The 14,416-nt window shown below is 40.2% G+C and overlaps 1 protein-coding gene across 1 annotated transcript in view; it reads right to left on the reverse strand.

Moving 5' to 3' along the window:
* LOC137267769 (fibrillin-2-like) overlaps nucleotides 1-14,416 on the reverse strand; it is a 59,287-nt gene that overhangs the window by 34,401 nt on the left and 10,470 nt on the right. The window contains exons 12-29 of the mRNA XM_067802215.1: nucleotides 13,203-13,388; nucleotides 12,717-12,902; nucleotides 12,353-12,538; nucleotides 11,957-12,142; nucleotides 11,528-11,713; nucleotides 10,999-11,184; nucleotides 10,302-10,487; nucleotides 9,719-9,904; nucleotides 9,223-9,408; nucleotides 7,694-7,879; nucleotides 3,684-3,869; nucleotides 3,210-3,395; nucleotides 2,815-3,000; nucleotides 2,407-2,592; nucleotides 1,872-2,057; nucleotides 1,187-1,372; nucleotides 604-789; nucleotides 78-263 (exon numbers count right to left, since the gene is read on the reverse strand). Coding sequence (XP_067658316.1) covers nucleotides 78-263; nucleotides 604-789; nucleotides 1,187-1,372; nucleotides 1,872-2,057; nucleotides 2,407-2,592; nucleotides 2,815-3,000; nucleotides 3,210-3,395; nucleotides 3,684-3,869; nucleotides 7,694-7,879; nucleotides 9,223-9,408; nucleotides 9,719-9,904; nucleotides 10,302-10,487; nucleotides 10,999-11,184; nucleotides 11,528-11,713; nucleotides 11,957-12,142; nucleotides 12,353-12,538; nucleotides 12,717-12,902; nucleotides 13,203-13,388 — 3,348 coding nt within the window. The remainder of the gene's footprint in view (nucleotides 1-77; nucleotides 264-603; nucleotides 790-1,186; nucleotides 1,373-1,871; nucleotides 2,058-2,406; nucleotides 2,593-2,814; nucleotides 3,001-3,209; nucleotides 3,396-3,683; nucleotides 3,870-7,693; nucleotides 7,880-9,222; nucleotides 9,409-9,718; nucleotides 9,905-10,301; nucleotides 10,488-10,998; nucleotides 11,185-11,527; nucleotides 11,714-11,956; nucleotides 12,143-12,352; nucleotides 12,539-12,716; nucleotides 12,903-13,202; nucleotides 13,389-14,416) is intronic.

A 14,416-nucleotide genomic window follows, 5' to 3' on the forward strand; every position in this document is an offset into this window, starting at 1 on the left:
ACGGCCGGAACAATCTCTCATTTGAAGAGTGATTTCATGAATACGGACAAGGCGATGGATGCTACACTAAAACCTACCACATTTGGGCCCACTCCAGCCTTTGCTGCACACGCAGGCACAGTTCTCCTGGTTGACCTTCCCGTTGACGCAGGTTGTGGCACATGGATTCTTGCTGCAGTCAGCACCACGGTAGCCACCGGCGCATGTACAAGTACACTTGTCCTCATCAAGCGTGCCGCCATTTTGACATTTTAGGCTGCAGTCTGAAAAGCCAGATTTGGGGTAGAACATAATGAAGTGAGCCAAGTTGGTTGTTATTGGGGGAGAAAACATTCCATTTTGAAGAAAAGCAAGGATTTGTATTAAAACCGTTGGGTGTTACACATTTTGAATTCTGGAATACGTTTTCCGTCTGTTAGCCTATATGTTTAGACAAGACAAAAGTCTATCATGTGCTCATTCCGTTTATCTTGCAATTGGCTGCAACATTCAGCACTGAATCGAGTTGAAGACGAAAAATGAAACAAAAATATTTAGGAATCGGTTAAAAATGTGAATTTGATTTGAAACTTGTTGGACCCAGCGATTGGTTGCCGTACTCACCACACTTGGGACCAGACCAACCAGTGTTACACACGCAGGCACAGTTCTCCTGGTTGACCTTGCCGTTAACACAGACGGTGGTACATGGAGGCTTGGTGCAGTCCGCACCTCTGTAGCCACCAGCACACGAGCATTGACATTTGGCCTTGTCAAGTGTACCTCCATTGCTACATTTAAGACTGCAATCTGAAACGTTACCAAATGTGTTTGAATTGATATATTTCATCCCATCCTTTTGTATATGCACACAAAGTGAAAATCTATCAAGCAGAGCTACAAAGTTTGTAAAGGAACATATATATACACACACTGCGTATACCACATTGCGGCTATGCGAATGGATTGAAAGACTGATTTCCAAGCATGGGACCCACTAAATCGTTCAACCCCAAATGGACAAAAGGTTGCACTGGTCGAAACACCAGCCACAAACATATCAAATCCTGGATCATTGTTTTTTTAAAGAAAGGGAGGTATATAGTAATTTAGGTGTGTAAGGCAGCCTTATGTAAACACTTGACCTTTTACATTAAAGATAGATATTTCCTCCTTTGGGAACGATTGAAAATAATTCCAAACTCACCACACTTGGGGCCGTTCCAACCTTCTGCACACTCGCACACACAGTTCTTCTGGTTCACCTTGCCATTGACACACACCGTCGTGCAGGGGGGCAGACTACAATCGTCACCACGGTAACCACCCACACAAGAGCATTTGCACGTTTTCTCATCCAGACCTCCTCCGTTGCTACATTTACGACTACAGTCTGAAAGGAAAGATTCAAACCATAGCAACTGGGAGAATTAGATATGAAGACAAAATATCCATTTTCCGTTCTTACCCAGCAAAAAAAAAGGTTAAAGGGAAGTTGATCAAATGTGATATTCAAACTTCGTTAAGTTGATGTGACATTGTATTATCTTCTCTTTGTTTTTCTTGAACGCGGGGGTTTGTAATACTCTGAAATCACGGGTGAGACAGACGGAGCCTCCTGACGTTTGTAAAACACCATTACCGCAAAATTATCGAGAGAAATAACTGATCTGAAAATAATCTAGAGAAATGGAAGGAAGGTCAAAGCTCATATGTCAAAGTCTAACGTGTTCATCAAATGAATTGGGTAATCCATGGTCATGCAGTCACAACATCACAATGTGAGACATTAAATTCAAAACACCCTTGGTAAAATTGCACCGACCTATATCCGATAGCAAATCTGTTCAGCTTATCTAGTCTCAAATCAACCTGCTCTTCACAACACTCACCACACTTTGGGCCACTCCATCCTTCTGTGCAAACGCAGGCACAATTCTCCTGGTTGACCTTCCCGTTAACACATTCTGTCGTACATGGAGGTTTGGTGCAGTCAGCACCCCTGTAGCCACCAGTGCACGTGCATTCACATTTGGCCTTGTCCAAAGTACCTCCATTAGCACATTTGAGATTGCAGTCTTCATCAAAGATAAAACAAACGGAAGTGTCTCAAATGTGCCTCCAGAAATACGCTTAAATGGGTTTAACATTCATTTGGACTAATTACTGTGCACAATAGCATGTGTTCACTCTTCATTCCCAATTAGAATTTGAATGTTTAATCTATATGAAAGAAACCATTGATTAATTGTTTTAATCTTATGGCTTAATACTCCAGGATGAAGAATAGTGAAGTTAGTCTATAGGTGTGTTAGCAATAATCTACGATATGATCCAGAATAGTGTGCCCTTTCGTGACAATTTAGAAATATGCTGAACATGCCAAAAGCAATATCTAATCACATTCAAAGTGTGCAACATACTCACCACATTTAGCACCAGTCCAGCCCTCTGTACATTCACAGAGGCAGTTCTTCTGGTTGACCTTGCCATTGACACATTCTGTCTTGCATGGAGGAAGTGTACAGTCGTTTCCTCGGTAGCCCCCAGTGCAGGAGCAAGAGCATTTCTCCTTATCCAAGGTACCTCCATTCGCACATTTCAGACTGCAGTCTATATGAAAGCGTGACATGAAATCATCAGGTTCTTGATAATGAGCATTAAATGAATTATATTAAAATAGATGAACGTAGACAGGATTTTGCTTGTTGGAACACATTTACAAGACATTATGTTCGTTTCTCATGTTTAGAATGTTTAAATATACCAGCTCCATGGCTGAGCAGAGGACGTTAACATGCAACATCAGATTCTCAAAAAGTGTCATATACTCACCGCACTTTGTACCACTCCAGCCGTCGGAACATTCGCAAGCACAGTTCTCTTGGTTGACCTTACCATTAACACACTCCGTCTTGCATGGGGGTTTGCTACAATCGGCACCTCGGTAGCCCCCAACACACGTGCATTCACACTTGGCACTGTCCAAGCTTCCATTGTTCTTGCAGACGAGTTGACAATCTAACGTTGAATTAATTGATAGTTCTTAAAATGCAACTCTCATAGCTGAACAACATGGTCATCTAGAAATGTGATAACTAAAAAATGTCTAGGTCCCCAGTATGTAAAATAATTGCAATTTGAACACCTATGCAGTCCTTGTGTACACCTTCTCATTTGGGCATACTTTTTCATTTTGGTAATAGAACACTGAAATTCAAACTACGTACCACACTTGGGACCAGTCCAACCTTCCGTACATTCACAGGCACATGTCTTTTGGTTGACGTTCCCATTGACACATGCTGTCTTGCAGGGATCTTGTGCACAGTCAGCTCCTCGGTACCCACCAACACAGGTGCATTTACAGGTTTCCTTGTTTAAGGTGCCGTTATTGGCGCATTTGAGATCACAATCTGCAAATAAAGCAAGAAATAACTTTTTAACGATTTCAGAGCTCAATTGCTTGTACATATACAAGATCAACGAGTATGAACACATGGATTCCAACAAGTGAGTGGACTATGCCTTTCTTTTTATTGCCGTCCATATTGCAACAAAACAATCTATAAAAAGGTGGACTGAATATTTGCTGGCATCACTTCTGGGTCTTTTTACAGCCTGAACCTAGTGAGAATAGCATACAGTGGACACCTTACAACTAATAAAATCTGGGTTCCAATACAGACTTAAATGAAACCTACCACATTTGGGTCCAACCCATCCTTTTGTGCATTCACAAGCACAATTTTTCTGGTTGACCTTTCCGTTGACGCAGGGTGTCTTACATGGAGGCAGACTACAATCAGCTCCTCGGTAGCCACCAGCACATGCACATTCACATTTGGCGCTGTCCAGCGTTCCTCCATTTGCACACGACAGCTTGCAATCTTGAAAATCATGATAGTCAAAAGCATAAAAACGTACACTTGTGGCGAGAGACACCGTAGTGTTAGATACATTGTCAATAGGGGTAGGTATTTTGGGGAGTGCAATTCGCATTTCGTTTATATACACACATGTGAAGGACCACAAGAACCTTTGTCAGTACTGCAATCTATTAGCTGCTAGAGATGCATTTTTAAAGTATTCATTAGTATATCACCATCAGTATGTGCACAGAAGGATCATAGATATTTACCAGTGTTAACTAAATGAATCCAGGACTACAGAAGATTTTATTATGGAAGTCCCTTTTCCGGTTATCTGATTGGTCCAGAAGCGGTCACGTGACCGTGGACAGAAAAGCAGATTGACTCCAAACCAGGTCCAAACAAATGTCACACTGACTTGAGTTACTATAAATAGATTGAAAGACCCGGATGTGGACTTCAGTAAGATTCAACCAATGAGATAACTTTGCTTGACGGAATTCCCGTTACCCATTATTCGCAACGCTGAGATGACAAAGCGAACAAACTCGTTTGGCGGAACTTTCGGAAAAAGGACAAAAACATTTTGGAAAATGTTGATGCCAAAAACACTAATACGACTTCAACGGTGATACGTGTTTGAAAGGAATACCTGAGCCAAAAGGGCAAAACTATCGAATTTGAAAATCTCGCCCCTGAAGGTCTTGACACTGTTTTATCAGTTTCATCTGATAGGGAGCCTATATAGATGGGGAGAAAAAATCTCCTCGATCTGCCGCTGAACGTATGTCTCGGGTCGTTACGTAGCCAATATGGTAGCAGCGTAGTATATAAGATAGAGCCCGGTTTATTTTCAACAGCTGATTAAGTTCGCTGAGTGTTGTAACAACTGAGTTCCTACATGTAGAAGATAGGCTAACTTCAGTTTAAGTCAAATAATTGATATTAGAGTCCGCATTAGCACAATAGATTTGTAATAAAGTTTCTAGTCGGTATGTCATAGCTCACTGGCTTCTATTCTCGATTCCGCGATTTTTATCGGCACAATTTAGACTTCCTTCACAGATTCGTTTAATTTTGAGCAGAACATACCTTTAGTTGAAAGGCAAGTAATATTGACAGTTTTATGACTTAAAAATTGTTAGGGTGTAATTGAGGTGTGTGAAAAATATGACATTTCGCCGATCTGTTCTGATTCGCAATTGAAATGCTGCACGCCGTCGTTTGAGCGTTTCTCCAAAAACATTTCACATACACCTTTGATTCATATGAGGGGAATATACTATCAGGTGGAATCTGATTGCAAGTACTAGTGATAGTTTCATAATCTAAGAAAGAATGTTAGGTGTATTTGAGGTGTGTGAAAAATATTACATATCGTCTATCTGATCTGATTCGCCATTGATGCTTGAGGGTTATAGTTCCATAACTTCTTTCTTGTTGATCTTATTTGATAAAACTGGAAAGGTTAGAGAACGCTTTGTGATAGTTTTACACTTTATTTTTGAGGGCAGTGTGACAGTGACCGTGTCAGTTAACGTTTTGTTTATGTCCATTCCATTCCCCAGATGCAATGAGATATCTGAATTAATTATTAATTTAAACCAAAATGTCTCAAAAGTAGATTTTTTTAAAGGACAGCTGATGTTAGCACGTGTTCGCGATACTTGTGTGTGTTTTGACATGTTTGACATTCACAAAAGGTACTTTCTTTTATTCTTTCTCTTTATTTCTTTTTCATTCACATAAATCTTGCTCTTAATTCTTACCAAATTCATTCATTCATTGTAAAATTCCGACTAGTACAATAAACTGGCTGAAGTTTTGTTAAACAACTGAAGTTGCCCTGGGAACGAGCAAAGTCACTGTCTGCGTTGGAGCATGACGAGGCACACGTTAATTAGTACAAATGGTAAAGAAAGCAAGCGAGTAACCTATAACTGTTGTAGAGTATCCCTGCTCGAAGCAAGGACCTAAAAAGGAGAAAGATAAAAAAATCAATGTTCATGGCTTACAGACATGGAATACAGAGGCAAATCGAAAAAACAAGACCCGAGATTGATATAATACGAGGCGCAGATTTCAAGACATAAAGCAAGGCATTTAAGGTGATGGGGGGAAAAGAACTGAAGCGCACTGGATTCGGCAAGTAAATAATCATGCCCTATAGCTGAAGCAGGTTTGATTACACTGTATGACTACACTTGCAGCGAGGACAGTCCCGTATTTCTACAATACAAGGTGAAAAGATAAATAAAAAAATCATTACCTTTATGTAATCAAAATGTGTTTGATGCACAACACTTCAATGTATTTACAATTTTAATGAGTATCAACACTGACCATGCTAACGCTACTGTGTAGATTTATTACTACTCATGATTCATAAATCTGTTTATTAGACCTACTATTTGACATGCCATGCTTGGTCCTTGATTAGATAAACTGAATGTCCAACAAACGTAATTTATTAATCTTCGTAGCCAAGTTACACTTCCATGTTTTAGCGCAAAGTTCGTTCCAGGGAGACAACTCCTTAATATCCAAAAGTGTTCACTATTCGCGAAACGAAATAAATCACGTAACATGACATGCTTCACTTTGGGAGGGGGGGGGGGGGGGGAGGGGGAATCTGGCAGCACTGAGGGTGACAGACCTAGCGGTTACCACGGACGCTGCCGGAGGCATGTTTACATGTGCACGGATGAACAGACTAAGAACCATCAAGATACGGAGACCGTGCTAGAGGGAGGATGTAGGAGAAGAAAGGTATGCAAATTGTTTAAGACATTATTTTGAATGTAAGCCAGTATGATTACACTGAAAGGATACATACCAAAGTTACAACATATCACTCTGGCGAGGCAACCGCGACTAGAAATATCAAGGGACGTCACTCTCATTCAATTTCCTTCAGCTGTTTTAAGTCTTAGATAAAAGCTTGCTAAAAGGTTCAAATTAATAAAATGTTACATTTTGCATTTTTATTCAAACAATCTATTTATTCGTTTACAGATAATACAAGATGCCCAAGTCTGTTCTTATGTGAAGTACATAAGACTTCTGAATAAAAACTGCCCAAAGTTGTTCCAACAACCGAACTCGAAGATGGAAAATAACCAGCATTATAATCCCATTGCCCTTGGCCACAACCGTATCGGTTCAATGATGCCAAATCTAAGCATCAAGGCAGAGCTCTCCATGAAATATACTAATCACTCACTGAGAGCGACAACTGTTCACGTCTTGGACGCAGCTCAGGTCCCTTCCCGCCATATTATGACCGTGACTGGACATAAGTCTGAGTCTAGCCTAAAAACATACACTGGCTACACTAATGGGAAAGACAAGAAGAAAATGTCAGCAATCATAGTTGAGAAAACCTGTGATGCTGCCCGGGCCTGCTGATCATATCATTAACTTCCTCAATTATGCTGACTTTGACAGACTTTGGGAAACAATTGATGTTCATGAAACTGCAGACTCTGCACTTAGAGCAGCAGCCGAATACATAATCGAATGCCCGGACCTGTAATGCATGGCTGCAATGTTACTATTAACAACAATTTCTACCAACACCAGTAAAATGAGCTTTGCATTGTCACAGTGTTGTTGACATAAGGTTATTGGTTTGTAGTGGAAATAAAATTAACTAAATGAATGTTTTTTGGTTTTTAGAAGTTTTCTTTCTGCAATTACATAAAACAATTATATACTGGTGAATTCGGTCAATACCTGTTTTTATGAACCTCTTCCTCTGTCAGTATTGCTTTTCGCGGGATTATAAGAAACAGGTATTGACCTCATCACCAGTCTATAATTGTATAGCATTTAATACCTACCACATTTGGGACCACTCCATCCGGTTGAACACTCGCAGGCGCAGTTCTTCTGACTGACCTTGCCATTGACACATTCCGTGGTGCATGGAGGCTTGGTGCAGTTTGGACCGCGGTGACCACCAACGCACGTGCATTCACATTTGTCTGCATTCAACGTGCCTTTATTTTCGCACTGCCTCCCACAATCTAAACATTACAAACAGAATGTACATAAACAGTGCCAGAATGTTCTAATACTAAGTACTAATACTAAAGCGTTTTAAGAAAGCACTTGTAAATGCCTTTGGAATGTACATGTAAATGTCACGGGTCAGTGACAAAACTGTTACTATTCCTAATTACCCTGTCACTATTCTGCCGTTAATTTAAGTCCACTACAGAAAATACACCCAATTTTATCGAAGGAATACGAATTCACTGAGTTCACAAATGTCTGATTCATTTTACAGTCGAAAACGTAAATGAAAAAAACATTCTCATTTCCTCCTACAATTTATATTTAATGCGAAAGTGCAAGAATGAGTGCAATCTCATTGGCAAGGAGACAGGATAATCGAAAAACGTGACTAGTGAAGAGAGATTAGTGCAGACTGCAGGGTCCAAGATTATTGAACAGATTATTGCTTTGTGCAAATTAGTGTTGGATGATTTAACAATGACACTTTAAATGCCCATTTGAAAAACATAAATAGCTGACGAAAACATAGCTTAATGAAACTTAAGGATGTAGCTATCATGGCGTCAGACTATCACTACAACAAGTAGGAGTCATCTCAAGAGCGAAATCGGGATGGGTGTCGCAGGCGGTGGTTGGGGCGGGCTATACGATACGATAATCCTTTAGATCTGTTAGTAAATGACATGTTATAATTTACAAAAAATATCTTCTGTCTAGAATCGTGTGGTCATGTCAACTATATATTTTGAGACATTTGATGGGAGATGTTTTTATTGTATACTCTATAACAAACTTTATGAAAGAATGACGGGCAATATGTTAATACATGAGCCACATCCATACATGAAAATATCTTTGAGATGACTGTGCCTGAGGGCAGTACATGCATTTCATGCCAGGAGAGCCGTCGGTCTGTTGTCACACTTGGCTGAGTGACCAAATTGCCATCAATTATCTATTATTTTCAATTGCTATTCGTAATTTCGTATTCGCATGTATTGTCAGATTTTACGAGTAAACATGTTTATCTGGATGTTTTTGAGCATCACGATGAACGCTAGGTTAGGGCAAGATTACAATAATATATGCTATTTACAATTTTGTAAATTTAGGGATTCAGAGTACCAGCCTAAAACCAGTTTTCTTCTATTTGTGACTGTAGAAATATCCATCTGTTGGGGTTAATATAACCATGACTACTTGGTCAAAGCGATAATAAATCTAAACAATAAAAAGCTCTATGCTCTACTTCCGATTCAAACATATACTTATGTACGGCCGGAACAATCTCTCATTTGAAGAGTGATTTCATGAATACGGACAAGGCGATGGATGCTACACTAAAACCTACCACATTTGGGCCCACTCCAGCCTTTGCTGCACACGCAGGCACAGTTCTCCTGGTTGACCTTCCCGTTGACGCAGGTTGTGGCACATGGATTCTTGCTGCAGTCAGCACCACGGTAGCCACCGGCGCATGTACAGGTACACTTGTCCTCATCAAGCGTGCCGCCATTTTGACATTTTAGGCTGCAGTCTGAAAAGCCAGATTTGGGGTAGAACATAATGAAGTGAGCCAAGTTGGTTGTTATTGGGGGAGAAAACATTCCATTTTGAAGAAAAACAGGGATTGGTATAAAAACACCGCTGGGTGTTACACATTTTGAATTCTGGAAGAATTTATGCTTTCACGTCTGTGAAACTATGCTCCTATTAGAATATATCGTGTTTGGACAAAGCAAAATTCTACCACGTGCTCATGCGCACGAAAGCACATGTAGGAATCTGTTAAAAATGTGATTTTGATTGGAAGCTTGTTGGACCCAACGGTTGGTTGTCTTACTCACCACACTTGGGACCAGTCCAACCTGTGCTACACACGCAGGCACAGTTCTCCTGGCTGACCTTGCCGTTAACACAGACGGTGGTACATGGAGGCTTGGTGCAGTCCGCACCTCTGTAGCCACCAGCACACGAGCATTGACATTTGGCCTTGTCAAGTGTACCTCCATTGCTACATTCAAGACTGCAATCTGGAACGTTACCAAAACAATACTTTTGAATTGGCGGATTTCAGTGAACCATTTGTATGTGCACACAAAGTGTACATCTATCAAGAAGAGCTACAAAGATTGTAAAGGAATATATACCCCAAAACAGCGTATACCACATTGCGGTTATTCGAATGGATTGAAAGACTGATTTCCAAGCATGGGACAAACTAATTCTCCTTTCAACCCCAAATGGACAAAAGAGTACACTGGTCGAAATAAACATATCAAATCTTGGATCATTGGGGTTTTTTTGTAAACAAAGGGAGGTATTTGGTAATTTAGGTGTGTAAGGCAGCATTACGTAAACACTTGACCTTTTACATTAAAGATAGATATTTCCTGCCTTGGGAACGATTAAAAATAATTCCAAACTCACCACACTTGGGGCCGTTCCAACCTTCTGCACACTCGCACACACAGTTCTTCTGGTTCACCTTGCCATTGACACACACCGTCGTGCATGGGGGCAGACTACAATCGTCACCACGGTAACCACCCACACAAGAGCATTTGCACGTTTTCTCATCCAGGCTTCCTCCGTTGCTACATTTACGACTACAGTCTGAAAGGAAAGATTCAAACCATAGCAACTGGGTGAAAATAGATAAGGAGATATACAATCAACGAGTTTTCGTTCTTACCCCCCAAAAAGGTTAAAGGGAAGTTGATCAAATGTGATATCCAAACTTCATTGATTGGATGTTGTGGTATTGTGTTAATTTCTATTTGTTTTTCTTGAACGCGGGTGTTTGTAATACTCTGAAATGATGGGCGAGACAGATGAAACCTTCCGACGTTTGTAAAACAAGATTACAAAATTATCGGTAATGTCTGCTTGTGTGGAGAAATAACTGATCTGAAAATAATCGAGAGAGATGGAAGGAAGGTCATAGGGTGATCAAAGTGACATATGTTCATCAAATGAATTGGGTAATCTATGGTCATGCAGTCACAAAATCATAATGTGAGACATTAAATTCAAAACACCCTTGGTAAAATTGCACCGACCTATATCCGATAGCAAATCTGTTCAGCTTATCTAGTCTCAAATCAACCTGCTCTTCACAACTCACCACACTTTGGGCCACTCCATCCTTCTGTACAAACGCAGGCACAATTCTCCTGGTTGACCTTCCCGTTAACACATTCTGTCTTACATGGAGGTTTGGTGCAGTCAGCACCCCTGTAGCCACCAATGCACGTGCATTCACATTTGGCCTTGTCCAAAGTACCTCCATTAGCACATTTGAGATTGCAGTCTTCAAAAATAAAACAAACCGGAAGTGTCTCAAATGGGACTCCAGGGAAACGCTTAAATGGGTTTAACATTTATTTGGACTAATTACTGTGCACAATAGCACGTTATCAGTCTTCATTTCCATTTCGAAAGATGAATGTGGATCAATATGAAAGAAATCACTGATTGTTGTAATCTTATGGCTTAATACTCCAGGCTGGAGAATCGTGAAGTTATGTCATAGGCGTGTTGACAATAATCTACGATATGATCCAGAATAGTGTCCATTTTCATTACAAATCAGAAATATGCTGAACATGCCAAAAGCAATATCTAATCACATTCAAAGTGTGCAACATACTCACCACACTTAGCACCAGTCCAGCCCTCTGTACATTCACAGAGGCAGTTCTTCTGGTTGACCTTGCCATTGACACATTCTGTCTTGCATGGAGGAAGTGTACAGTCGTTTCCTCGGTAGCCCCCAGTGCAGGAGCAAGAGCATTTCTCCTTATCCAAGGTACCTCCATTCGCACATTTCAGACTGCAGTCTATATGAAAGGTGGACATGAAAATTATCAGGTTCTTGATAATGAGCATTAAATGAATTATATTAAAATAGATGAACGTAGACAGGATTTTGCTTGTTGGAACACATTTACAAGACATTATGTTCGTTTCTCATGTTTAGAATCGAAAAATGTTGAGCTATTTCGTTAAATATACCAGTTCCATGGTTGAGCAGAGGACGTTAACATGCAACATCAGATTCTCAAAAAGTGTCATATACTCACCGCACTTTGTACCACTCCAGCCGTCGGAACATTCGCAAGCACAGTTCTCTTGGTTGACCTTACCATTAACACACTCCGTCTTGCATGGGGGTTTGCTACAATCGGCACCTCGGTAGCCCCCAACACACGTGCATTCACACTTGGCACTGTCCAAGCTTCCATTGTTCTTGCAGACGAGTTGACAATCTAACGTTGAAACAATTAATAGTTCTTAAAATCCAACTCTCGTAGCTGAACAACATGGTCATCTAGAAATGTGAAAACTAAAAAAAGTCTAGGTCCCCAGTATGTAAAATAATTGCAATTTGAACACCTATGCAGTCCTTGTGTACACCTACTCATTTGGGCATACATTTTCATTTTGGTAATAGAACACTGAAATCCAAAACTACCTACCACACTTGGGACCAGTCCAACCTTCCGTACATTCACAGGCACATGTCTTTTGGTTGACGTTCCCATTGGCACATGCTGTCTTGCAGGGATCTTGTGCACAGTCAGCTCCTCGGTACCCACCAACACAGGTGCATTTACAGGTTTCCTTGTTTAAGGTACCGTTATTGGCACATTTAAGATCACAATCTGGAAATAAAATAATTAACATGTTAATGATTTCAGAGTTTAATTTGAAAAAGAGTGGAATGAATTGTTGGTGGCATTACTTTTATGTTTATGTCTTTTTATAGCCGCAACCAAGTGAGAACATCCAGTGAACACCTAATCACATCTGGGTTCCAATACAGACTTAAATGAAACCTACCACATTTGGGTCCGACCCATCCTTTTGTGCATTCACAAGCACAATTTTTCTGGTTGACCTTTCCGTTGACGCAGGGTGTCTTACATGGAGGCAGACTACAATCAGCTCCTCGGTAGCCACCAGCACATGCACATTCACATTTGCCGCTGTCCAGCGTTCCTCCATTTGCACACGACAGCTTGCAATCTTGAAAATTGACGGACATTTAGCAGACTCGTATCCGTGTGGGTATGAATATTTTAACGTCATTGTTTAAGAAAAACAGTCTCCATTTCATGAGGTCATATTGTATGTACACACTTGTAAATCTTTTATCGGAGTCATTACTATAATCTATTTGCTACTAACTGGTAGCTGGAGATATGCAACACTATGCCACTTCTGTTTATCATTCATTAGCTTATTACTAGTAATACTCTCTCGACCCTGGATAATACACATGTTATAACGCACTATTGGATATCGCTATGGGTCTTAAATACCTACCACATTTGGGACCACTCCATCCAACTGTACACTCGCAGGCGCAGTTCTTCTGACTGACCTTGCCATTGACGCATTCCGTGGTACATGGAGGCTTGGTGCAGCTTGGACCCCGGTGACCACCAGCGCATGTGCATTCACATTTGTCCGCATTCAAGGTGCCATTATTGCTGCACTTTCTGCCGCAATCTGAAGGTAAATATCGCATTTGTAAGGACGTAAAGTAATTGATCTGGATATGGAGACTACGGGAAAAATAGTCAGAACATTGTCACTATTAACATTTTAGTTATGTTTTTAAAGAAGACATATACCATAAAAATCTGGCATTGACCATATGGCTAATGTATCACTCTCCAAAAGAGACCACGGGGCCTTACAGGTGTGAGTGAGTTAATATTTAGTGTCAGCCATATTGTGACGAGAACATTCAACTATGAAAAAGAACATATATACATTATAAAAACCCGTCAACAGTAAAACAACTAGAATATCACAATTTCAATTAAAACTAGCATGGAACGTTAAAACTAATAGCACTATTTAGACAATACAATATAAAAATAGACTATAGATCGCCAACAACAGAAGGTAGATCACCACACTAGGAACCATGGGGACTTGCAGTACCTTTGCTACCTACATGGACCCTAGATGGATTTACACCATCCCTTCAGCTGCTGGCGATTGTACGAAAAGTTAGCCGAAATTAAAATCGCATGAATACTAAGATTAAAATCCTGGTAGACTTAAATTTACTGCGAATGCTTTTGGACTGCGTACCCTCTCAGGAGGACAATACTTTTACAATACTTTAACCCCCTTTGAGGGTACAGCCACCAACAATTCAAGTTACTAATCCAAACTACCAATCATTAAAATACATCTATTTACTCAACATAATATTCAAACTTCCACCAAAAAATCAACTTCTTTTAAAAAACCAATAATTAAATGTGAATTAACGCTGGTAAATAGATCCTTCATTGTTTTAACTGTAAAATACTTATCCCTTGTGATGGAGAATTCAACACAGTCAAGCAGAATATGCTTGACCGTAACACTCATCACATGGGATACAAAACGGAGGATCCTCACCTTTTAACAGGTGCACATGAGTATATCTAGTACGGTCAATACGACATCGTCTTAAAACAACCTCTTCAAATCTGGACTGACAGCCCAGGTAGGTGTAACCAATATACGGTTTTATTACA

This window comes from Haliotis asinina, chromosome 16 (assembly GCF_037392515.1).
Source record: "Haliotis asinina isolate JCU_RB_2024 chromosome 16, JCU_Hal_asi_v2, whole genome shotgun sequence".
Classification (NCBI taxonomy): domain Eukaryota; kingdom Metazoa; phylum Mollusca; class Gastropoda; order Lepetellida; family Haliotidae; genus Haliotis; species Haliotis asinina.